This window comes from Pempheris klunzingeri, chromosome 10 (genome assembly GCF_042242105.1).
Source record: "Pempheris klunzingeri isolate RE-2024b chromosome 10, fPemKlu1.hap1, whole genome shotgun sequence".
Taxonomy (NCBI): domain Eukaryota; kingdom Metazoa; phylum Chordata; class Actinopteri; order Acropomatiformes; family Pempheridae; genus Pempheris; species Pempheris klunzingeri.
Window position 1 is genome coordinate 4,468,186 of NC_092021.1, and position 26,815 is coordinate 4,495,000.

Below are 26,815 nucleotides of genomic sequence, written 5' to 3' on the forward strand. Positions count from 1 at the left end.
CAGGGGGCTCGAAACATAGTTGAAACTGTGTGGATTATTATTATTATTATTATTATTATTATTATTAGGGCCCGAGCACCAAGCGGTGCGAGGACCCTATTGAAACTGCGTGGGGGAAAACGTGCAAGGGAGGAAAACGGGCCAGTACCCAAGAACCAAGAGGTGTACGGACCTCACAGTCCTCGAGCAGGTAGGCCTGGGAAAAATATGTCAAATGGAAAAAACCAGGTGACCAGGGGGCTGAAAACATAGTTGAAACTGAAGGAATTATTATTATTATTATTATTATTATTATTATTATTATTTTCCTTGTACCGAAACAAACGCAAATTTGAGGACCTGAACATGCACGAAAAGTCAGGAAAATTTGCACAAAATTCAGGAACGGTGAAAATTTTCGTATTTTATGGGTTTCGTAAACGGGCGTGAAAAGATGGCTCTATAGCGCCACCAAAACTCAGCCCCGGAACTGCGTATTATCTACATGTACGAAAGTTGTAGGGTATATGTATCGCTTCAAGACGCACAGAAAAGTCTCTTGGAGGTATGCCTTAAAACCAACAGGAAGTCGGCCATTTTGGATTTTATGGCAAAAAGTAGGGGTCGTAAATGAACGAACTCGTCCGAGGGGGTTGAAGCAATCGACTTCAAACTTGGTCAGCTGGTAGAAACAATATCAAGGATGAAAAGTTATTAAAGGTTTGGTATAATCTTTAACGGTTTGGACGTGGCGAGCTGTCAAAAGTTTGTGCCTCGCCGTCAAACAGGAAGTTGTTAATAACTTGACTGTACGTGATCCAATATGCACCAAATTTCACATGTCTGATGAGAGTCCCGCCCCGAACACATCTACATGTCAATATTTATTTTAAGTCACAGCGCCACCTGGTGCTGACACGAAACTTTATGTTTTGCGCTATGATGCCTCAAGACCAGCCAGTTGATCGGATCCACTTCAAATTTGGCTAGGAAAGCCTCAAGATGTTGATGTTGGTCTGGAGCGAACGCCGTGACTCTGTGTCAAAAGCTGTTGCCGTGGCGATGCAGACACTGTCGATTGAATTTTTTTTTTCGCCATCAGAATTAAAAGTGCTGTAACTCCACTGTACAAGGTCCTATCTTCACCAAATTCATACAGTTTGATGACTGTCCACCTTTGAAGACATGTACGTGGCCATTTTGAACCATAGTCATAGCGCCACCTACTGGCAGGAGGCTGTACATGTCTTCTTTCTCGGACGTCTCTGTCTCAGCAGGTTAACCACAGGCACCTCAAATTTGAGCCAAACATTCTCAAGACGTGGTCGATGCAAAGGTATGAAGGGCTTGAGGTTTCGCCAAACGCTGTCACCGTGGCGACGCCCTGTTCGCCATGAAATACGAATTTAATTTCCACGCTTACGCATACGTGCAGACTCACCAAATTTAGCATACACGTCAGGAGGCCTAAAATGAATAATCGTATTGGGTTAACAGGTTTGGGTGGGGGAAAATGGCTCTACGGCGCCCCCTACAACATTTTGACGACCTAGCCCCCGGGCTACGTTTTACCTACATCTACCAAATTCGGTATACTTATGCAGGACGATAGGACCTACAAAAAAGCCTCTTGGAGCGTTGACCTAAACCCAACAGGAAGTCGGACATTTTTAATTAAGTGTCAAAATTTCAGCCATTTATAGGGGTCGTAAATGAGCGAACTAGTCCGAGGGGGTTGAAGCGATCGACTTCAAACTCGGTCAGCTGGTAGAAACACTATTCAAGATGAAAAGTTATCAAAAGCTTTATATAATCTTTTACGGTTTGCCCGTGGCGAGTTGTCAAAGTTCAGTGTCCCGCCATGGCACCAAAAGTTCTTCCAAGTTCACTGTAGATTATCCAGTGTGTTTCACACTTCTCATGTTTTGTCTGAGAAGCCTCAAGACCTTCACAGTGTAGTCAACACTTCATATACTGGAATATAGGACGTCATTAGCGGGTGTTTTCTAGCGCAACATAGGGGACGCGGGAAGTGACGTGCAAGTCCTTCACGCGCTGTCCAAACTACACGAACATTCTAAGTCGCGTGGAAGGGTCAGAGTCCAGCGACGGGACGGAGCTGCCGCACGCCCCGACGCGCGCGGAGGTGCGAGGGCCCTCCAACGCTGCTTGCAGCTTTAATTAGGGCCCGAGCACCAAGCGGTGCGAGGACCCTATTGAAACTGCGTGGGGGAAAACGTGCAAGGGAGGAAAACGGGCCAGTACCCAAGAACCAAGAGGTGTACGGACCTCACAGTCCTCGAGCAGGTAGGCCTGGGAAAAATATGTCAAATGGAAAAAACCAGGTGACCAGGGGGCCGAAAACATAGTTGAAACTGAAGGAATTATTATTATTATTATTATTATTATTATTATTATTATTATTTTCCTTGTACCGAAACAAACGCAAATTTGGGGGCCTGAACATGCACGAAAAGTCAGGAAAATTTGCACAAAATTCAGGAACGGTGAAAATTTTCGTATTTTATGGGTTTCGTAAACGGGCGTGAAAAGATGGCTCTATAGCGCCACCAAAACTCAGCCCCGGAACTGCGTATTATCTACATGTACGAAAGTTGTAGGGTATATGTATCCCTTCAAGACGCACAGAAAAGTCTCTTGGAGGTATGCCTTAAAACCAACAGGAAGTCGGCCATTTTGGATTTTATGTTGAAAAGTAGGGGTCGTAAATGAACGAACTAGTCCGAGGGGGTTGAAGCAATCGACTTCAAACTTGGTCAGCTGGTAGAAACAAAATCAAGGATGAAAAGTTATTAAAGGTTTTGTATAATCTTTAACGGTTTGGACGTGGCGAGCTTTCAAAATTTTGTGCCTCGCCGTCAAACAGGAAGTTGTTAATAACTTGACTGCAAGTGATCCAATATGCACCAAACTTCACATGTCTGATGAGAGTCCCGCCCCGAACACATCTACATGTCAATATTCATTCTAAGTCACAGCGCCACCTAGTGGTGGCAGGAAACTTTATGTTTTACGCTACGATGGCTCAAGACCAGCCAGTTGATCGGATCCACTTCAAATTTGGTCAGGAAAGCCTCAAGATGTTGATGTTGGTCTGGAGCGAACGCCATGACTCTCTGTCAAAAGCTGTTGCCGTGGCGACGCAGACAATGTCGATTGAAATTTTTTTTTCGCCATCAAAATTAAAAGTGCTGTAACTCCACTGTACAAGGTCCTATCTTCACCAAATTCATACAGTTTGATGACTGTCCAGCTCTGAAGACATGTATGTGGCCATTTTGAACCATAGTCATAGCGCCACCTACTGGCGGGAGGAGGTACATGTCTTCTTTCTCAGACATCTCTCTCTCAGCAGGTTAACCGCAGACACCTCAAATTTGAGCCAAACATTCTCAAGACGTGGTTGATGCAAAGTTATGAGGCCCTTGAGTTTTTGCCAAACGCTGTCACCGTGGCGACGCCCTGTTCGCCATGAAACACGAATTTAATTTCCACACTTACGCATACGTGCAGTCTCACCAAATTTGGCATACACGTCAGGAGGCCTAAAATGAATAATCTTATTTGGCTAACAGGTTTGGGTGGGGCAAAATGGCTCTACGGCGCCCCCTACAAAACTTTGACGAACTAGCCCCCGGGCTACGTTTCACCTACATCTACCAAATTCGGTATACTTATGCGGGCCGATAAGACCTACAAAAAAGCCTCTTGGAGCGTTGACCTAAACCCAACAGGAAGTCGGCCATTTTGAATCAAGTGTCAAAATTTCAGCCATTTATAGGGGTCGTAAATGAGCAAACTAGTCCGAGGGGGTTGAAGTGATCGACTTCAAACTCGGTCAGCTGGTAGAAACACTATTCAAGATGAAAAGTTATCAAAAGCTTTATATAATCTTTTACGGTTTGCCCGTGGCGAGTTGTCAAAGTTCAGTGTCCCGCCATGGCACCGAAAGTTCTTCTAAGTTGACTGTAGATTCTCCAGTGTGTTTCACACTGCTCATGTTTTGTCAGAAAAGCCTCAAGACCTTCACAGTGTAGTCAACACTTTGTATACAGGAATACAGGACGTCATTAGCGGCCGTTTCATAGCGCAACATAGGGGATGCGGGAAGTGACGTGTAAGTCCTTCACGCGCTGTCCAAACTACATGAACGTTCTGGCTCGCGTGGAAGGGTCGGAGTCCGGCGGCGGGACGGAGCCGCCGCACGCCCTGACGCGCATGGAGGTGCGAGGGCCCTCCAACGCTGCTTGCAGCTTTAATTATTATTATTATTCTTCTCGGGCCGAAACAAACGCAAATTTGAGGGCCTGAACATGCACGAAAAGTCAGGAAAATTTGCACACGCATCAGGCCTGGCGAAAAATTTCGTATTTAATGGGTCTCACAAATGGGCGTGGCAAAATGGCTCTATTGCGCCCCCTAACACTAAAACCCCTACCCCGGGAACTGCAATTTATGTACGTGTACGCAATTTGGTGGGTTCATGTATCACTTCAAGACGCACAAAAAAGTAATTTGGACCAATGACCTAAACCCAACAGGAAGTCGGCCATTTTGGATTTTATGTTAAAAAGTAGGGTTCGTAAATGAACGAACTAGTTTGAGGGGGTTGAAGCGATCGACTTCAAACTTGGTCAGCTGTTAGAAATAATATCAAGGATGAAAAGTTATTAAAGGTTTGGTATAATCTTTAACGGTTTGGACGTGGCGAGCTGTCAAAAGTTTGTGCCTCGCCGTCAAACAGGAAGTTGTTAATAACTTGACTGTACGTGATCCAATATGCACCAAACTTCACATGTCTGATGAGAGTCCCGCCCCGAACACATCTACATGTCAATATTCATTTTAAGTCATAGCGCCACCTGGTGCTGACAGGAAACTTTATGTTTTGCGCTATGATGCCTCAAGACCAGCCAGTTGATCGGATCCACTTCAAATTTGGTCAGGAAAGCCTCAAGATGTTGATGTTGGTCTGGAGCGAACGCCGTGACTCTGTGTCAAAAGCTGTTGCCGTGGTGATGCAGACACTGTCGATTGAAAATTTTTTTTCGCCATCAAAATTAAAAGTGCTGTAACTCCACTGTACAAGGTCCTATCTTCACCAAATTCATACAGTTTGATGACTGTCCGGCTCTGAAGACATGTACATGGCCATTTTGAACCATGGTCATAGCGCCACCTACTGGCGGGAGGAGGTACATGTCTTCTTTCTCGGACGTCTCTCTCTCAGCAGGTTATCCACAGACACCTCAAATTTGAGCCAAACATTCTCAAGATGTGGTTGATGCAAAGGTATGAAGGGCTTGAGGTTTCGCCAAACGCTGTCGCCGTGGCGACGCCTCGTTCGCCATGAAAAACGACTTTAATTTCCGAGCTTACACATGCGTGCACACTCACGAAATTTGGCATACACGTCAGGAGGCCTACAATGAATAATCTTATTGGGTTAACAGATTTGGATGGGCCAAAATGGCTCTACGGCGCCCCCTACAAAACTTTGACAAACTAGCCCCCGGTGTACGTTTTACCTACATGTACCAAATTCGGTATACTTATGCAGGACGGTAGGACCTACAAAAAAGCCTCTTGGAGCATTGACCTAAACCCAACAGGAAGTCGGCCATTTTGAATTAAGTGTCAAAATTTCAGCCATTTATAGGGGTCGTAAATGAGCGAACTAGTCCGAGGGGGTCAAAGCGATCGACTTCAAACTCGGTCAGCTGGTGAAAACACTATTCAAGATGAAAAGTTATCAAAAGCTTTATATAATCTTTTACGATTTACCCGTGGCGAGTTGTCAAAGTTCAGTGTCCCGCCATGGCACCGAAAGTTCTTCTAAGTTCACTGTAGATTCTCCAGTGTGTTTCACACTTTTCATGTTTTGTCTGAAAAGCCTCAAGACCTTCACAGTGAAGTCAACACTTAATATACTGGAATACAGGACGTCATTAGCAGCCGTTTTCTAGCGCAACATGGGGGACGCGGGAAGTGACGTGCAAGTCCTTCACGCGCTGTCCAAACTACATGCACGTTCTGAGCCGCGTGGAAGGGTCGGAGTCCGGCGGCGGGACGGAGCCGCCGCACGCCCTGACGAGCGCGGACGTGCGAGGGCCCTCCAACGCTGCTTGCAGCTTTAATTATTATTATTTTTCTCCTGCAGAAACAATCGCAAATTTGAGGGCCTGAACATGCACGAAAAGTCAGAAAAAATTTGCACACGCATCAGGCCTGGCGAAAAATTTCGTATTTTATGGGTCTCACAAATGGGCGTGGCAAAATGGCTCTACAGCGCCCCCAAACGCTAAAGCCCCTACCCCCGGAACTGCAATTTATGTACGTGTACGCAATTTGGTGGGTTCATGTATCACTTCAAGACGCACAAAAAAGTAATTTGGACCAATGACCTGAACCCAACAGGAAGTCGGTTATTTTGATTTTATGGCGAAAGGTAGGCGTCGTAAATGAACGAACTAGTCCGAGGGGTTTGAAGCCATCAACTTCAAACTTTGTCAGCTGGTAGAAACAATACCAAGGATGAAAAGTTATCAAAGGCTTTCCATAATCTTTAACGGTTTGGGCGTGGCGAGCTGTCAAAATTCAGTCCCTCGCCGTCAAACAGGAAGTTGTTAATAACTTCATTGTACGTGATCCAATATGCACCAAACTTCACATTTCTGATGAGACTCCCGCCCTGAACAAGTCTACATGTCAATATTCATTCTAAGTCACAGCGCCACCTAGTGGTGACAGGAAATGCTAATATTTTACGCTATGATGGCTCAAGACCAGCCAGTTGATCAGATCCACTTCATATTTGGTCAAGAAAGCCAGAAGATATTGATGTTGGTCTGGAGCGAACGCCGTGAGTCTCCGTCAAAAGCTGTTGGCGTGGCGACGCACCGACCTTCAATTGAAAATTTTTTTCACCATCAAAATTTGAACATGTGTGCACACTCACCAAATTTGGCATACACGTCAGGAGGCCTACAATGAATAATGTTATTGGGTTAACAGGCTTGGGTGGGGCAAAATGCCTCTACGGCGCCCCCTACAAAACTTTGATGAACTAGACCCGGGGCTACGTTTTACCTACATCTACCAAATTCGGTATACTTATGCGGGACGATAGGACCTACAAAAAAGCCTCTTGGAGCATTGACCTAAACCCAACAGGAAGTCGGCCATTTTGAATTAAGTGTCAAAATTTCAGCCATTTATAGGGGTCGTAAATGAGCGAACTAGTCCGAGGGGGTCGAAGCGATCGACTTCAAACTCGGTCAGCTGGTGGAAACACTATTCAAGATGAAAAGTTATCAAAAGCTTTATATAATCTTTTACGGTTTGGGCGTGGCGTGCTGTCAAAGTTCAGTGTCCCGCCATGGCACCAAAAGTTCTTCTAAGTTGACTGTAGATTCTCCAGTGTGTTTCACACTTCTCATGTTTTCTCTGAAAAGCCTCAAGACCTTCACAGTGTAGTCAACACTTCATATACTGGAATACAGGACATCATTAGTGGCCGTTTTCTAGCGCAACATACGGGACGCGGGAAGTGACGTGTAACTCCTTCACGCGCTGTCCAAACTACACGCACGTTCTGAGCCGCGTGGAAGGGTCGGAGTCCGGCGGCGGGACGGAGCCGCCGCACCCCCCGACGAGCGCGGAGGTGCGAGGGCCCTCCAACGCTGCTTGCAGCTTTAATTATTATTGTTTTTATGTTCTAACAAGACAACATACACTTAAACATTAAAACCCCTCACCCACCCACCCAACAGCGTCATACTCTCAGTGCAACAAAAATACATGTAGCAGTTTCTACACCGATAGATCCGTTATGAATTGCAAAAAGGATGTCCAGATCTTGTAAAAGTCCTCAATCTTTCCTTTAGCCAGATAGGTCAGTTTTTCCAATGCCAGGTTATAGGACAGTTCTTTAATCCATTGATTAGAAGTAGGTCCATATATGTCCTTCCATTGTAAAGAAATAACACATTTGGCCTGCAACAGGCAAAAAATTTAACTGTTTTCTTTTCCTTCCAGTTACTTGAAACTGCTCAGAGAAAATATGAAAAATACACAATCTGGCATCCACAAGGATAACACATATTATCTGCTTTTTAAGGTGTTTTTTACATTATGGCTTGACAGATTTCTTGCTAGAACACATTGTTGTCCTTAAGACCTAAGGTATTGGTTAAATGGATTTTCTACCTCATAAAACATTTGGAAAGCATATTTTTATTATTTTTTTGTTTACATCCATGTTTGATAGCTACATTTTCAGATTGCTTTGTAACAAGAAGATATGGTGGAAGTGGTTCTTGTCTTTATGGTTGATAGTGGATTGGAAATGACAGAAAATGAGGGAAGAGAGAGGAGGGTCCCAAACAAAAAATGGCCCTGACTAGACAGGGGGCTTTAAAAATTACATGGTCAGAGTCTTGCACTCCAAGGTTACCAGGATGCCTCCGATATTTGTTATAACATAAAGACATAACATACACAAACAATAAGGAACCTTAAATTTGAATTAGTGACCAGGATATGTAGTGACATTTTTAAGTGTGAAAATAAGCCTGCAAGTGCTCTTTGTTGGGCAAATGCTATAGTAGAGACAATGTTTTAAAATGACTAAATGTTACATTGACATTTCTTGTTACATATTTGCTGAAATACAGTTATACTGCACACTTAAAACTCAGTTTTACCTTTTTTTTAAAAAACTGTTACTATTACACGGTGTGGTTCAATTTAGCACCGTCAGACTCTGCTGCTGACCAGGTTTGCTGGCCCTACCATACAAGGGCTTCGTTCCCCTTGCAGGTACTATAGTCCGTGCATTTTACCAGTGTGGATCAAACTCACACAAATTGCAAAAACACAAACTCAACAGATTTATAATCTGAATGACTGAATGATGATTGTACAAGGCTACCGTACCAGACCAATCTTCTCCTCACTTTGTTATTTGCTGCTGAGGTGAGAGAACACACCTATCAATGGGGAAAACAGTAGAGAAGAATGGCACAATCGCTTTCTTCTTCCTGAGGCAAAGGGACCTGCAACCTCTCCTTCACTTTCTATCATTCGCTCCCAGGCACAATCCAGTTATTCTGATGTTTTTGAACCTCAAACATAAAGTCTAAGTAAAGCAAGCAACCAGGGCCAAAGGCAAATTACTGTGCAGAAAAAAGAGGTCATGTTCTTCCTGTACTTATTGGTGAACCTCCACAGCTTGGAGGCATTTCAGTTGGGTAATACAAGTGAGATCCCAAAAGAATGGATTAGTCAGAGACGGTTTAAAAAAGAGATGGCCCACTGAGTCTTTTCCCGTATGTGTCATGTGGGTTTGGCCAACACAAGGACCAGAAGACATACAGGGGAGCTAAATTAAAACTACTGAGAATTTCATGAAAGGTTGTCCTGTTCTGGAGGACAGCTAAGAGGATTTATTCATGGGAGGATGTGGTTATTTTATATGTTTGTACTTGAATATGAAGATACAATTCACCACTTGGAATGTAAGGGGGATCGTTATTGTTTTTATCCAAGAGACTCATTCACTTAGACTTGCTGAAGGTACGAACCACATACTCTCTCTTTTCATTCTAGAGGGGCTGTAGAGTTGGTTTATAGTCTGTGCCATTTCAAGTGTATAACACAAATTCTGATACAGCTGGTAAGTACTGAGTGGTATAGGGTACTCTTGTGTGAAAACGTCAATTTAATGTCTAATGTCCAAATGATGATAATCCCTCATCTATGAGAACTGATTGCCTTCCTTCCAGGTAACGTGATGATAGCAGCCAATTTTAACTACCTTCTAGACCTCATTTACCAAGTAGAAAAAAAACGGCAGTTCATTAAGGAACTGAACTGTTGCAACCCCTGGATGATTCAAAACCCAACTAAGAGGGAATAGTTATCTCATTCATCATCATTTAAAACCTATTCTCACATAGATCATTTTTTAATTTCCACTTCTTTGTTCCCCAATATAGTTAGCTACACATACGATAACATTGTTTTGTCAGATGTGAAATTCAAATAGTTTTACAATGATATGCAGTTGATCAAAAGTTCCTCTAAATGGCACCTACACCATCAATGATTACATGATTCTGATTTCATAAAGTTTGTAGGGGAGCGTAGTTATACTTTGCAATAAATACAGAAAGACATCAGACACTGATGAAGCACAAGAGCATGACGTCTTTCACTAGTTCCAAATTTAATAAATTCAAACAGAAAATGAATGACTTGTAGTCAGAAATCAGAAAGTTGGAAAGAGTGGCTAGCCTTGATACCTCAGTACAAACAAAACAACAACCATTTGCCGTTAAAGATGCCAGATGAAAGCTGATGTAATAAGGTTTAAGCAAACTTGTAATTTGATATCTTGATGAACTAGAGAAGAGAAGGGAATGAACTGGGGAGATTTTCCTTCTGTTTGCTCTATAAGGTCCTTTATCATGCTGACTATCCAATGAATTCAGTTAACCAGAGCCCTGTTCTAGATAGACTAAACATTTCCCATTTTCATGAAGATACAAAACTTGAACTGGATAAGGAACTGGATTTAGAGGGTGTTTCCAATGCCATTCTGTTAGTGAAGCATCAAAGCCCAATGAGATCCTAATTGATTTTTGTAAATTATCTTTAAAAAAAATAGCCTCATTGTTAAATATTTATATTATAAATATATATATATTGGAATCATTCAAACAGGGTTTCCTTTCCTCTTCACTACAAAGTCCCCTGATCACTCTTATTCTAAAGCCAGGTGAAATGCCAATAGATTGCTGCTCCCAAAGACCAATGTCACTTTTGAATTCTCTTGCAAAGGTCATCGCTACACTTGAGAGTGTCCTGCCATCCGTGATACCTTGCAGATCAAAACAGCTTTGTTACAAATAGTTAATGGTGAGGTGGGTAATCAAGTATGTAAAAGGTCCTCTTACACTGCTATCATGTCACATGATGCAAAGGGCATTCAACACGTACTTGAGATGTTTAAGTATTTTGTGTTTGTTGATTACTTTCGCAGAAGATGGGTTGAAGTTCTGACAGAAATTATCTGTTGAAATTTAATTTAGATTTAACATCTGTTAAACTGCTCCTTTGCAGCTCAAGACAATTTCACCTTTACTTTTTGTCACAGCCATGGAACTATTGCCAATAGCAAGATTTTTTCTTTCAATGTGTGCTATTAAGACCTATAGTGACCTATGGTGACCTATAGTATTCATATTACATCAGTTCATGGAAAATCAATACCATCCTTCTTGCAGTTGATCAGCAAGTAGCTGATCTGGTTTTAAGGTGGACAACGACAAAATCATCCATTTTATTTCTAAATGAAAAGAGAGAAGAAAACCAATATTACCATCCATCCATCCATCCATCCATTTTCTAGCTGGAGCCTATCCCAGCTGACTTCGGCCGAGAGGCGGGGTACACCCTGAACTGGTCGCCAGCCAATCGCAGGGCCACATACAGAGACAGACAAACACTCACTCTCACACTCACACCTACGGGCAATTTAGAGTCAACAATTAACCCTATGTGCATGTCTTTGGATTGTGGGAGGAAGCCGGTGTACCAGAGTACCCGGAGAGAACCCAAGCTAGCATGGGGAGAACATGCAAACTCCACACAGAAAGACCCTTGGACCTTCTTGCTGTGAGGCAACAGTGCTAACCACAGCACCACCATGCTGCCAATAGTACCATAGAAGGTTTTAATTATCTGGGTATTAGAATAACACCTGAGCACCCTTAGTTCAACTAATTATACACCCTTTTTAGCTAAAGTGTCAGAAGATATCACAATTTTGACAACATTGTCCTGTCTATAATGGGAAGAATAAGCATATTTAAGATGAATATATTGCTTAAATTTTCCCTAAAATCTTCCCTAGTTTCCCTATATGGTTTCAATTCCATTAGCTCTTCCACCTTCATTTTTCCCCAAATTTCTCTAATGATAGGGGAGGGTTACAACTAAAAACATTTACAGTGGTACTACTGGGCTCCCCAGTTGAGAACTACAGTGTTTTGTTTTCTAGAGAGGTTGATGTGCCTTGGTTACAAATTGGATTGTTATCCTCAATTGTTGCTGATTGTTGTTGTGCTTGTGTGTCAGATACGCTATTTGTATCAGCTGCTGTTTCAAAAATTCACACTGCACATGTGACGGTAGACAGCATCTGCATCTGCATCTGTGTCAGTATTTAATGAGAACCTCCCCTCAGTAGATCTAGTGTAAAACTCTCACTACTTGTACTTGGTTTTGACTCTTGTTGCCTGTTGTCCATAGCTATCTGTTGTTGGTTACAGTAGCCTGTGTAGCATGAATGTTATTTTCCCTGGTATTACTGGACTTGTTGATATATGAACTTGAAATTATATTTTTCATCCCAACAAATATTATTATATTATTATTATATCATATTATTATGGTATTATATGATTGTAACCCTCACAAATGTGAAGTAAGTATTGTCAGTGGGGTGAATGGCGGCCATATTGAATTTGGATTTCGGGATTTGCCTTTCGGATGATTCCTCAAGTGTCTTGTCAAACAGGTACCTTTAGGGGTACGATACAAGTAAAATTGCTTTTGTTGCAGTTTGTGTGATGTCAGGTTACATACCACTGGACTACTTGGCATTTATTCCTCAGGGAGTGCAGGATATGCAGAGTAGCATGTGTACACAAATGTGAAGTTGAAAGCAAGTATGTCAGCACTCTCTTCTCTCTGTTCCTCACAACTTTTAGGAAACGGTAAATGCAACTGTGGCACATGTGAATGCAATCCAGGCTACGAAGGCTCAGCCTGTCAGTGTAGGGTGTCTGAGGAGGGCTGTCGTACTCCAAACAACACTGTGTGCTATGGCAGAGGGACCTGCAAGTGTAACCGATGTGAGTGCAAGGAGGGATACCAGCGTCCACGATGTCAGACATGTCTCGGCTGCCCTGACACTTGCCAGACCAAATTGTAAGGAGTCAAAACGCCTACTCAACTTTTATTTTCAAATAATTTTTAAAGGTTTGGTTCACCAAATGAAAAAAATATTCTTAACAGTACTTTGACTATCTCTCTTGGTATCTCCATTTCTTATCTAAGTATTAACTGTTGCTGTTAATCTTGTTTTCAGGAGCTGTATTGAATGCCTTGGCTTTGGCTCAGGTCATTGTAGTGAGAATTGCAGTAAGAGCATCCATCATGAGATGGTAGACCAATTCACCATACAAAGCAAGGAATGCAAGCAGAAGGACTCGGAAGGCTGCTGGATCAAATTTAAGTTGGACCAGTTGGTTGGAGAGGATAACTACAGGGGTGAAATTCTGAAACAGAGAGGTAAGCTGCCAACAAAATACCTAAAACTCTTCAGAGATGACAGTCTTTTAGAACAAATATATTGTTTCAATGCAGTTTGCAGTGTTTTTGCTTTTTGGAAACATGAACCCAGCTAGGAGCAGCTTTGTGAGGTTGTTCTGGTGGGACAGCGGTGTTTGAGCCAAATGCTAACACGAGCATGTTAACATACTCATGTTAAGAAGGCATAGTGATTACCATATTCACACATGCTAACATTTATTAATTCACTAAATATAAGGTATAACTGAGGCTGATGGGACATTTTGTAGATTTGCTCATGTGTTCATGAGTATTGAATTGGACGATTAAAAACTTTGATCTGATGATGATGCTGGATGAAAAGTCAGAGGGTTACCAAAATGGTTACATTTCACCCTGAGGGGAACATGAATGTTTGAACCAAACTGTATAGAAATTCTGTGGAACCTCAGAGGATCACTAAAGTAACAAGGATTCATCCACTGGGTATGTAAATGTCAGTACAGAGTTTAATTGTTATTGTGGTACAACCAACAGGCCAACCAAAATTGCTAGAATTCCTAGAGCTATGCTGCTAGCATAACTAAAAAAAAGTCTGCACTTTTCTCCATCTTTTCCTTTTTTATAGTTGTTTTGAGTAAAACCTTATGTAATTCAGCCATCTTCCTCCAGAATGTCCAGAGCCACCTAGCGTCATAGCTATCATTGGAGGTTCCATTGCGTCTGTGGCTTTCATCGGCATCTTGCTGCTGATGCTCATAAAGTTACTTATCCACATGAAGGACCTGAAAGAGTTCAAGAAATTTGAAAATGAAAAGAAGAAATCCAAGTGGGCAGAGGTGAGCCAATTTCTTTGAATGGCAGATCTCAGGTCAGAGGTTGGCAACGTTACTGATCAATTGCCATCAAAAAGGTCACATGCTCTCCTTGATCCAGCCTTTATAAGCAACCAAGCACGGTTTCTGCCAGCCACTGGCCTACATCTGCCATTACTTGAATACCCATTGTTATTAGAGAATTTACAGCACTCCTTCTACATTGTGAAGATGAACACTTCCTAAAAGCATCAGTGAGACTGTGTGTGGTTCCATACTTTGCTTGTTCCACATGATGTGAAATCCTGAACTTATGTGACATCAAGATAAGTTTAAAAAAAACATAAAGATGAAAACATACTAATCATTGGGCTTTCTCTGTTGCCAGGCTGACAACCCATTGTTTCAGAATGCCACCACCACTGTGGCCAACCCAACCTTCACTGGAGAGTGAGGGCTGCCACTGCAGCACAGCGGGAGTTCAATACATGTCTGCATTTAAGAGTATCATTCCTAATGATCATATGATATTTGCAAATGTCCACAGTCAAATTTATTTACAGGCATTAATGTTGAATTATTGTCATTTACTGTCCACGTGATGGTAGTTTCATTGTACTTACATTGTGCTTGTTTACGTATTACATTTGTTAACTGCTGATAATGCTTACATATACAATATATTGTCATTTCAAATTGCTTATAATGTACATAGTAAGACAGTTTAGTATAGTGGTACAGTACAGGTGCACTCAAAATTATTCAACCCTCATTGCAAATTAGGTGTATTGGTAGAATTTTCAAACTTTCAGCTGTGTTCAATGAACTCAAACAAGAACAACTGAAATAGTTCACACAACTAGTATTACAGGTGGTTTCTCCAAATTCAACACAAAATGTAAAAATTGTAATGACTACTGCAGTCTCAAAATGATTCAGCCCCTTCTTGACAAGCATCTATAGTGCTTAGTAGAGCACCTTTTGCCATTTTTACCAGCTGCAATGTGATGGACAGCCAGACACCCAGGTTCTGACAACATTCCTGAGGAATCTTAGCCCCCTCTTCATGGGCAATAACCTCCAGCTCTCTAATATTCTTGAGTTCGTGTGATGCAACTGCCTTTCATTAAATTCCACACATTTCTATGGGATTCAAGTCAGGGGGCAGTGACTGCCACTCTAGTATCCTCAAGTTTTTCTGAAGCCTTGGTGGACTTTGACATATGCTTGGGATCATTGTCCTGTTGGAAGGTCCAATCACACTTCAACTTCCTCACAGACGATATGATGTTTTTTGTATGAATTCCTAACACTTGATTGAATCCATATTGCCCTCCAAATGCTGCAGGTTTCCGGTGCCAGAAGAAGCAGCAGTATGCCTCATTCTTCCTCCTGTAGACATACTGCTGATCCATAGATCTGAAAAGTTCCAATTTTGTTTCATCCCTCCACAGAACAGAATCCCAAAACTTCTGTTGATTATTTATGTGGTTTCAAGCATATTCGAACCGACTTATCTTCTGCTTCTGGGTCAGTAGTGGCATACGTCTTGGATTTTGGGCATGGAGGCCTTCGGTGTTTAAAATGCGCCTTACTGTAGAACCAAGTCTGCACCAAGTGTTTTTGCAGGTACTTGAGGGATTCTGGCTCCCCCTCCTCAAAAATCTGGTGGCAGCAGTTGATTGGCTACACTATTGGGACATACCAGAAAGAGGAAGCTGTGTTCTTTTAGCTTTGAACTTGTAAACTATGCTTTTGACAGTATCTGAAAAAACATTCAGTGCTATCTATCTAGGGATTGATCTCCTCTCTTAACTTTTTGGACAATTCTCTTGAATTACCCATATTTCTAACATGCAACCAAACATCACTGTAAACAAACCCATAGCCAGTCTGAGTATTTGATGTGTTCCATCTCAAGCACACCTGATGCAACTAATGAGGCACTTGATTAGTTACATCGGGTGTGCCTGAGACAACATCTGATTTGTAAATCAGTGTTCTTAAGAGGGATTCTATTCAGGGGGGTAGAATAATTGACTGCAGTAGTCCTTACAAGTGGCATTTTGTGTTGAATTTGGAGAAAACTACCTGTAATATTAGTTGTGTTGAGCTATTTAGATTGTTTTTGTTTGAGTTGATCATTGACCACATCTGAAAGTTTGTAAATTTTGCCAATACACCTAATTTGCAATGGGGGTTGAATAATTTTGAGTGCAACTGTATGTATAGGATGGGCAGAGTGGATGTATCATATACCAATTATCTTAAATCACTTATTCACTTTTAATTCATTTAATGTTAAACATTTAACTGTTAGATTAAGATGTGACTAATTTTTCACTCAAAACTGTGCTGCATATTTTATTTTATTTGATACTTGTTTCGCATTGAACTCTGGACAGATTAAAAATGGTCATCTGAAGATGGATAAATAAATGGATGGATGGACAAATGAACACCATGTTGCCTTTATTTCAATAAAATAGAATGATTATTTAAGTTAACAAGTCAAAGCTCTAACTGTGCTCAGAGCTAACTTATCTGAATCATGATGACATCATGTTGGCCTGGATAAGTTAACCCATTTGTTAGAAATTGATGAGACTCATCATTGTTACCAATGACCAAGACACAATTCAAGACAATTCAATTTAAAAAAAAAAAAAAAACGGGGAAAAAAAGCATATTTAATTTTTATTGTTGGATGAGGAGAACTACAGTAGTCACCCATTGTCACGTACTGCCAAGGTGGGCCACCATCGTGGTGGGACTCCATCAGCTACAGACATATAATCCTCTGCCAGCTGCTGCAAGCTGTTTGATGAAATATTTTAGGTAATAATCCAATCAGCCAATCACTTTTCAAAGTTAAACTTTCCCAAAATGCAGTGACTCCATAACATAATGTAAAACTGGACTCAGATTACAACATCTTCAAGCCAAGTCAACTGTCAACCAGGTCATTTTAAACCTGTCTGATGGATTTGATAATGATCGAATAGGCGCTCCAAACAAAACAGAGGGTCCTGGTGTAGCCTTTCACAGTCTGTCAGGATTTTCAACCTGCTGTAATCTGAGCCTGGGTTAGGAGAGAGAATCATATCATAATGAACACTTAACACTCAGCTTAAGCCCAAAGGAGATTCTGCTGATTATCACTGATCTACCCATGCAGGCGAGGTGCAGGGGCATAGGCCATGAACACATCAAGAGAAAGAGAAAAAAAAAAGGATCAGCCCTATGTGCAGCAGAAACCTTAAACTGGTCAGACTGAACTAAGCACACCAGGGGAGCAAAAGGAAGGGAGAGCTGCTGTTGCCGTGCTACATCTGCTGGGTGGAGTTCCCATTCCAAGTGTTGTTGTCATCCTCACTGTCCTCCTGAGTCCTGAGCCTGCAGATTTTGCCATCTTTCTTGAAGTCCTTTGGCCGTTTCTCCAGAGTGTGCTTGGGGAGAGTTTCTCTGAGAGGACACAGAAGAATGGCGTGATGAACAATGGGTGAATTACCACAAGTATTTCAGTCCAAAACTCTCCCCAACCTATCAGCATGGTAAACTGTGGTGTAGCAGCAGCACAAGTATAGAAGAGTCAACGTCACGTATCAAAATAATCTAAAACAAAATACAAAACTGCTGTCAAGTCCATGCCAACTCCTGAGGTGCTCTTGATTGGTTGCCAGTGCTTCTAGAGGAGAAATTTTACTCTGAAATGTATTTAAGTGAGTCCCTGGGTCTAGCTGAAAAGGAGCACTCTCTCTTACCTCTTTGCCTTGTCAGAAGTTGCCGCTGAGTTGGTGTAAGAGATGGACTGGTGGCCAGGGCCTCTGGATGCTGCTCCAGGAGGGGGTGTAGCTGCATACAGGAAGGAGCTGAGGAATCTCCATACAGCCAGCAGAGGGTAGAGGAGAGTGCCAAGAACTGCCCAGATACCCCCCCCAGAGGAGTGGACCACTGTGTTAGCAGGCCTGTTTGACTGCTGAATGGGAGAGCGTCCAAGTTATGTTGATTCAAGAGGCAAGCTTGAGGAATTGTTCAACATTTGCAGACATATATGTATTTGTAAAGATCCAACCTAGCCATTTCTCCCTGCTTCCCTATGCTAATGTAATCAGGACTCCTGCTATGTAATTAATACACAGACTGATATCTGTCAGATAATCTTCTAAAATGTGAAACTATTCCTTAAAAAACAATTTAAATGAAAAGTGCTGGTGTTTAAGAATGTCACAGTGACATTCAAGTAGATTAGGTACCTCTTGTGAGCCACACAATGACCTGGTCTGTTTGTATTATTCAGGGACAACTCAGTAAGGTGAGATGCTGACTGAGTGACACATGGAAAGTGGACAGTTTGATCTACTCACTGGCAGAAGCACGATGGAAGCACTTGGAGACAGTTCCAGCTCCAGCAGAGTCTTGTTTAAGTCTTCACTGGTGAACTCCCGCCGAGGAAACATGGTTGCCAGTGAGAAGTTACCATAGCGGGTTCCCACTTCCTGAGACAGAGCCAGCAGAAAACATTTCACAGTGATTCTGCATGTTCTGCACATTATTCAGAAATGATGTGAAATCATTGGGAACTTGCAGTTGTTGTCCATCAAACAATTTTGTCTGTCACTAACTTGGTATCTTCCCTAATTCCCCAATAATTGGGCAAATGTTTTAAATCTAACTTATTTTAAAGTGAAGGTGAATCCAGGTTGTCTAGGGAAAAGAATGATCTATTCCCCTGAGCTTATCACTTCAAAATCCAACATACCAACAACTAGAAGAGCAGCAGTTATATAGAAATACATTGGTCTGACAAACCTGAACAGCAAACTGGCGAGCCTCTTGCAGTCGGCTCTGTGAGGGGAACTGGCTGGTAAGGGATGAGCCATCTGGGAGCCGGAACTGTATCCTTGCTATGGTACTGATTACACACACACAGAAATTTAACACATTTCACAGAAGCAGGTTGTGTGGACTGAAGCCTCCGTGGAGTATAACCACCTTATGATTCTTCTTTGTTAAACTTTTTACACTCTCTCATGTGGTGTATGAGCCGCAACAAACACAACTCACATTTAAAACTTAAGGTTAGGTGTTAGGTGTAGTAAATACAAAGGGACACTTCACTAAAAACAAACTTACCTACAGCAATCAGTTCTTATAATTCATCCACGGGAAAAAACACCTTTTTAAAGCAAAGCAGAGGTGCTAATTCTTTGTGGGGGAATTTGGGCTATAAAACAAATGATTTTCTCCTATCATGTCGGCAGCTGAAATACATACAGTTTATGTATACTGTACTTCACTTCTGGGTCTCCGAGAACTCCTCACCTCCTCTCCCTGACTAATGCCTCCTTCCTTGCCTCCTGCTCTGCCTGTCTGGCCTGCACTAGGGCTTGCTTGGCAACCATCTCCTCTTCCTGGGTTTTGGCATAGCGGGCTGCTCTTTCAGCTCGGTCCTGTAGGACAGAGGGGATTAAGGTGTAACAAGGTTAACAAGGTTGTCATGGTCACCACATTGCTGAGAACACTTTTATAATGCATATACTGTTGTCTGTTTTTTCTATTGCTGTTATGTAATAAAATCATAAGTGTTATGGTAAAGTTTGGGCGATCCATCATCTTGATTTGTTTGATGTAAGGTGGTCATAAAACTGTCATAATAGTGTCAGTTCTCTTGGACTGTGGAAAAGGAGGAGAAACTGATGGAGTTGTGGAGTGGAGAAGAATGTCTCTCTGAAGTGCCCTCCCATTAGTACCACAATAGAGTGGAGATGGGATGGTGGACCTTTACTATTTTTGTCAATTGACTATGTGAGCTACTGGATACCTGAATTTCCCCTAGGGGATGAATTAAGTGCGTCTCTCTCTCTGTATCTGTGTCTCTGTATCTGTGCCCGTGTCTCTGCCTGACAGCTTCATGAGGTAGTCACCTGGAATGCTTTCCAATTAGCATGTGTGTCATATCAAGAGTTTATTTGTCGAACTTCTTGTCTTCTTAATGTGTTTTTTACCATCAGTTGGGTTGTACAGAGGGTTGGTACTCAGTTCTTATCAGCAATTAGACGACTATTAGCTCGACTATTGTTCTAATCCATATTATGGAAAGAATCACTCAACTATCCATCCATCCATCTATTATCTTCCGCTTATCTGGGGTCGGGTCGTGGTGGCAACAGGTCAAGTAGGGCACTCCAGACGCTCCTCCTGGGGAATCCCGAGGTGTTCCCAGGCCAGATGAGACATGTAATCCATCCAGCGAGTTCTGGGGGACGTGCCCAGAAAACCTCCAAGGGGAGGCACCCAAGAGGCATCCTGGGCAGATGCCCAAACTGGCTCACCCCATCTCTGAGGCTGAGCCCAGACACTCAATGGAGGAAACGGATTTCGGCTGCTTGTATCCGCGATCTCATACTTGAGGTCATTACCCAGACCTGACCATAGGTAAGGGTTGGAACACAGATCGACTGGTAAATCAAGAACTTCAACTTACGGCTCACTTCGGATTGGAGCCAACATAAATGCTTCACAGAGTTCAAGTACCAGACACATGAACATGTTGAGAGGAGGAGGACACAGGTCTTCAAAGAGGCCACTTGTGCAAGAAACACAAGGAATGAACTTTAGACCAGTGGAAATCTGTACTTTGGTCTGATAAGTCTCAATTTGTGATTTTTGGTTACCACCCACAATGTCTACTACTTAAAGACTGTTGGAAAACTATTCCAGGTGACGAAAGGTGGCGACTTTGAAGAATTTAAAATACAAAACATATTCTGATTTATTTCTTTTTTTGTTAATTATATAATTCCATAGATGTTCCTGTATGGTTTTGATGTGTCCAATATTATTCAACAACATACAAAGAAAAACCACTGAATGAGACGGTGTTCTAATTTTTGACTGGTGCTCTATCACACACTATCTTTACATGTGAGTGTGTCAGACTTTAGTATTTTCAAGATTTGAGGGAATGATTAGCCTGGGTGGGATTCCTTAATCGTTTTCTTAATGCCTAAATTCATATTATAGCCTATGTGGCGGTGAAATGTTTTATTGTAGTAGTCTATGGGCAACTTGATGTAAATTCCTTATCAAGAAAACCAAAGCATTTTCCGCAACACACTATCAGGGACAGTTTGAGGAGTAGTCAGCAGCACTGGCACCGGGAAACTTCTTCCATATTTGATACTGCAAACTGTGATATCTTTAGAAACAGCAGAGAGGATAGAAAAAGATGAGCTTACCAAGGCAATCTGCTGTTTGACCCGCTCCCTGGCAGCCTTCTCCTCTGCTTTCTCTCTGTTCCTTTCCTCCAGGAGTCGCTTGGTCTTCTCCTCTTCCTGTTTCCTCTTAAAGTCCTGCATGTCCTTCCCCAACTTCCGCCGCTCTACTTCCTTCCTGATCTCATTCTGAATCACAGAAAACACAAGCATAGGTCAGGGAGGGGTTTAGTGGGTCACATTAATTATGTATTCCAATCAACATTGTGGTTCACGTTACAGAAATCTCAAAGGTTCAAGTAATTACCCAAAATTTGTTGCACTGTACAAATAAGGTAAAGGACACAAGAAAATCTCCAAAAAGTAAAAAAAAAAAAAGAAAAACCCATTTCCACCATCAGGGCAATGATTAAGAAATTTAAAGCAACAGGAGATGTTAAGAATTAACCCGTAAGAAATAACCGTTAAAGACGACATGTGTGTACAGTCTTGGGTTCAGAAAGTCTACAAAACTACTGTCATACGCCACCTAAATCACCACAAGTTGTTTGGGAGGATTGCCAGAAAAAAGCTTCTGATGTCAATCCACAACAAAGGAAAAGTGGATTTGGCGAAGACACAAAGGGTAGACCTCAGAATCTGGAGAGATTCTGTATGGAGGAATGGTCTTAGATCTGGTGTTCACCAATCTCATCACACATTGTAGGAGAACACCTGAGAGGACAGGGGAGCTGGTATCTTGGCAAGGGAGGCTGCACAAATAAGTAAATGAAAGGGTGCCTTCACTTTTTAGAAAAATGGTTGTTTCATGATAAGAATTTCTTCAGTGATGCTAGATTAAATGTTAGAGAGTGTCTCCTGACCCACAGGTATTGTGTTCATCAACATGAAGCAGGAGTTCAGTAAGATGCAGTTCAGTAAGCATCCAGAAGCTTTCGGAATTTGTTTAACACTGAATATTGAGGTACAAAGTAGCTTTCTTTCAGCTGTTGGATAAATTAAATAAATGAAATCATGGTAATCCAGTCCGGTCAATAACAAATATTAAGAGGAGGTTTTCCATTTTTCATATACTTGGGGAAAATGACACCTTATGGTCACAGTGGTAACACCCCTGGGTGCAGCCCCATGAAAAATTTGGACTAGACTAGTGTCTTTACCTCTTCTTCTCCTATCTTCTTTTGCTCTCGTCTCTCCTCCAGTTTCTTGGTTAACCTGATAGGACAACATAATGATAGAATATCACATTTACCAGAAAAAATGATAAATCAATAGAAGGCTTAACGCATCCGTTCATGATATATTTCCTTATGCTGGCAAATTGGGCAGCATACCGGTCCAGTGGCTTGCACAGCAAGGCAGCTCCAGGACTGAAACTGTTCCTATATGGAGTTTGCAAGTTCTCCCTGTGCTTGCATGAGTTGTCTTCAAGTACTCCGGCCTGCCCCCACACTATTTCTATGTGTCAGCCCTGTGATTGACAAATGACCGGACCAGAGCGTACCCTCCTCCCCTCGTCTAATGTCAGGTGGGATTGGCTCCAGCCCACCCCACAACCCTTAAGGATAAGCGGTATAGATAATGGATGGATGTAGGCAAATTGCTGTATTATTTGCTCTAATTTATTACTGTGATCAATTACAAGATTTTAGACTTCTTCACTGGACTGTAGGTAGATTGGTTGTTTTAAATTCATGTTAGATGTCATGGCGACTGGCGAACAGTCCAGGGTGTACCCTGCCTCTTGCCCAATGTCAGCTGGGACTGGTGCTAGCCCCTCGCGACCCTGAAGGATAAGGGAAGCAGATACTGGATGGATGAAAAGTGTCATGTGTTATTGTATGTTGAATGTGTATTATGTAATGTGTAACTTCTTGAATGGAAGGGTGCAAAATGAATTTCAGTGTCACAGACAAAGTTGTATCATATAGTATTATATCATATTTTTCGTCTAGAACATACAGAGCTTGACTGTGTGCTCCTACCTTTCCACCTTAGCATCCAGGTTTTCGTCATTCTGAGAACAGTGAGTAGCACAATCTGAGGATGCATTCTCTGCAAGAGTCAATGTGGCTGAAAGGCTGTCATCATCTACTGTTCCTGAGAGGGGTGCTACATAAAATGGAAAAACAAACAGAAAGCACTAGGTTAACACTTTTATTGACATCTTGTCAACACAAAGCAAATTAAGTCTATCGATCCACTTATTTATACATCTATACAATTTCGGTGTGCAATCCTGTGTTTCATCTACAGTGGCCATTTCATCTGCTGGATAACGTCCTCATTGAACCCATTCACTTTCCAAACTGAAAAGTGATAAAGTACCAAATGAAAGGATGAAGGGTTACAGTGAACATTAGCAGCAGGAATTGTCCAATTTGAGCGTGCCTACAAAACAATGCCATAATTGTAGAAAATGTTCAGGGACCATACACCTCTGTAGGCAGTTACCTTTTCAGCTACCCGTCAACTCTGACAATTTAGAGAACATTGAAAAAGGTGACTATAACTTTATCTTGGTTGCAAGAAGATTATCTATATCTGCCAAAGTAGCTTAACAAACAGCAGCAAGCATGATGCCATGTGAACAGTTACAATGATAATTCTCATCTCTTTTGGTAAGGTATGCATTTTACATGGAGCCTTGATTATCATCACTGTAAACTACTATACATATACTACATACAGTTTCTGGTGTTGAATGAGTGGAGATTATTTGAAAACTGATATTAGCTGTACTCCCCCTCCTGTCCCTTCCTCACACACAGCACAATTGCTGTGTCGTCTGCTGCTCCCCCATCCGCTCAACTAACACTATTGTCAAGTTTGCCAACAACACCACCGTGGTAGGAATGATAACAAACAACAAGTCAGCCTACACAGAGGTCGTCTGACACTTGACAGAATAGTGCTATGTCAATAACCTGGACCTAAACACAACTAAAACCAAAGAAATTATTGTAGATTTCAGGAGGTCGAGGCGCTCTGAGCAAGCTTCAAGTTCCTTGGAGTCCACATCTCAGCTGACCTCACTTGGTTCACACACACCTCTCAAAAAGTGGGTGGCCCTACAGAGACTTTACTTCCTCAGGAAACTAAAGCAAGCCCACCTCCCCCAACACCTGCTGACGAGCCTCCCGATGTACTGCTGCATGGTGTTGTTCAGCAGCTACATCACAGAGGACAGGAGGAACCTCCTGCAGATGGTGAGGGCAGTGGAACAAGTGATCGGGTCAACACTCCCCCTCCTCAGACAAATTTATACTGGCCATTCCACAGGAGAACCAACTGCATGGCAAAGGACCCAACACACCCCAGATGTCACCTGTTCTCCCCCCCTCCCCTCTGTAAAGAGATACCGGACAATCAAAACACACACAAGCAGCCTCCCACAGGCTGTTAAGGCAGTGTCATGATGATTAACGTGGCTCACTGGGTGGACGTGTCACTCTACCAGAAACAGTAGGATGCAGATACTACAGATTAATATTTTAGTTCTGATAGTTCATCACCCTAATATTTGCAGAGGAAAACTCAATCGTGGATTGGCCCTTCAATATACCTTATGATCACTATTGGCACTAGCCGAGTACACATTGCACCTGCCTAGTGGATGGCTTCCTGATCCAGGTACACTTACCTTTCCCTGTTCCTGGGACTGATGCAGGCTCTGTGGCTGCCACTGTTGATCTAATGTGCACTGCTGAGGCTGAGGCTAAAGTTGGAGCTGTACTTTCATGTGGACCGGCCTCCACAGGAGTACTGGGCTCTGGTAACACTGTCCCAGCTCCTATCTGCTGAGTGTGCATCTGCCAGAAAACAGGGACAAAAGATCTTTACAAGTAACAACACTGTGGAAATTGAGTAGCCTCAGTGGCAATAGCTCAGGTGTAGTGGTTGTCTTCAAATGTAGAGGGCAAGGACATTAATTAATAAAGTTTGTTGTGCACAACCTCAGAAATTAAAATAAAGAGATGTGACTGCATGCAATGGAAAAGGGGGTGGGACTTCGGTGTTAGACTCTTGATATCCACTGACAAAGCTGTGGCTGCTGCCTGCCAGTAGCATAAATTAGACGTCGCAGTTTTAGCAAAGGAGCTGGGCGGCTGCACTGAGGACAAGCTGTCAAACATGCTGATTCGGAGTTATAGAATGTTGAATATGTTAAATGTTTAATGAGGTTGCTGGTCTTACCTCCTTTACATGCAACTAGCTTTTTGATTGTACTGCATTTCATTGTATTTTCATTACATTTAGCAAAGTGAGTCCAAAGTTTCAGGTGTTTTGTCCCGTCAGCCACAACTTCAAAGTCAAAAGTAAAGACATGACGCTGTCATTAGGGAATGTCCACTATATTAGCATGAATCAATGTTACATAAATATTGATAGCAGAAGCAGTTAATCAATATTTGAGTACTAACCAATCAGGAACCAGTGCCAATTTTGTACTGGTTCTTAATACCCGTCCCTAGTCAGTATATCATGATGTGCAATAAGGTCATCAACAGACTCAGAAAAAGCATCTATGCCTGCAAGCTTTTATAAACTTTTCCTCCACTGATAGTTGTAGTTTTTCAAACATGATCATTACATTACTATTAATCTATATAGACTGCATATATGTATACAAATGCCTGTTTGTCATTTGTTTCTGACTTTGTCTTCATATATACACTAATCATCATCATCATCATTATTACATTATTACACTGTGGCTCAGTGGTAGAGTGGGTCGTCCCTCAATCAGAAGGTCGGAGGCTCGATCCCCAGCTCCTATGGGTCAACATGTCAAAGTGTCCTTGGGCAAGACACTGAACCCCAACTTGCTCCTGAAGCATGGCTTCAGTGTGTGAATGCGTATGAAAGAATAGTCTCCTCCTAATTATATCCCTAATTAGATATGAATGCGTGTGTGAATGGGTGAATGAGGATGTGATGTAAAGCACTTTGAGTAGTTGCTGTGGCGCTATACAAATTATACAAATACATGGCGCTATACAAATACAGACCATTTACCATTTAACAACAGTAACAACAAATGTTAGCATGTCAATTATAAATATCAGGAATATATTTGGACAGTGGCTCCCTATCCATTATTCTGGTCCCTTACTGACCCATGAAATGTAATGAAGGCTAATTGTATTCCCCCAAATTAATGTTGATTATAATTCTGTGCTGTACCATTAAAAATCATCTCACTGAATTATTGGCTGTTATCTGAGAAGTGCGTGTCTGGATGCTACACACCAAGTTGCTTTCACAGGGAAGTCCGACAGCAGACTATCCTCTCTGTAAATTTGTGTCCATGGCGGTAACACAATGTTCACTGTGTCCTTGAAAAAAGTTAATGCTATTAAGAGGAATCAAGTCTTAATTCCTTCCACAGGGAATACCAAGGAAGAGAGAGTTGATGAGGTA

General features: G+C 42.1%; 2 protein-coding genes across 3 annotated transcripts in view; one reads left to right on the forward strand and one right to left on the reverse strand.

Annotated features, from left to right (window-relative positions):
• itgb2 (integrin, beta 2) overlaps positions 1-16,633 on the forward strand; it is a 32,151-nt gene extending 15,518 nt beyond the window's left edge. Inside the window, exons 13-16 of the mRNA XM_070838605.1 lie at positions 12,777-12,996; positions 13,157-13,359; positions 14,032-14,198; positions 14,563-16,633. Of these exons, the coding sequence (XP_070694706.1) occupies positions 12,777-12,996; positions 13,157-13,359; positions 14,032-14,198; positions 14,563-14,628 (656 nt within the window). The 3' untranslated portion in view covers positions 14,629-16,633. The remainder of the gene's footprint in view (positions 1-12,776; positions 12,997-13,156; positions 13,360-14,031; positions 14,199-14,562) is intronic.
• A 217-nt stretch (positions 16,634-16,850) lies between these two features.
• Positions 16,851-26,815, reverse strand: part of ubxn4 (UBX domain protein 4) — a 14,326-nt gene continuing 4,361 nt past the window's right edge. Inside the window, exons 5-13 of one of the 2 annotated variants that reach the window (XM_070838607.1) lie at positions 25,035-25,203; positions 23,377-23,503; positions 22,552-22,606; positions 21,416-21,580; positions 19,500-19,627; positions 18,987-19,089; positions 18,542-18,673; positions 17,939-18,150; positions 16,851-17,639 (exon numbers count right to left, since the gene is read on the reverse strand). In XM_070838607.1, coding sequence (XP_070694708.1) covers positions 17,501-17,639; positions 17,939-18,150; positions 18,542-18,673; positions 18,987-19,089; positions 19,500-19,627; positions 21,416-21,580; positions 22,552-22,606; positions 23,377-23,503; positions 25,035-25,203 — 1,230 coding nt within the window. In that variant the 3' untranslated portion in view covers positions 16,851-17,500. Of the gene's footprint in view, positions 17,640-17,938; positions 18,154-18,541; positions 18,674-18,986; positions 19,090-19,499; positions 19,628-21,415; positions 21,581-22,551; positions 22,607-23,376; positions 23,504-25,034; positions 25,204-26,815 lie in introns of both variants that reach the window. The other variant, XM_070838606.1, reaches the window with a different exon arrangement.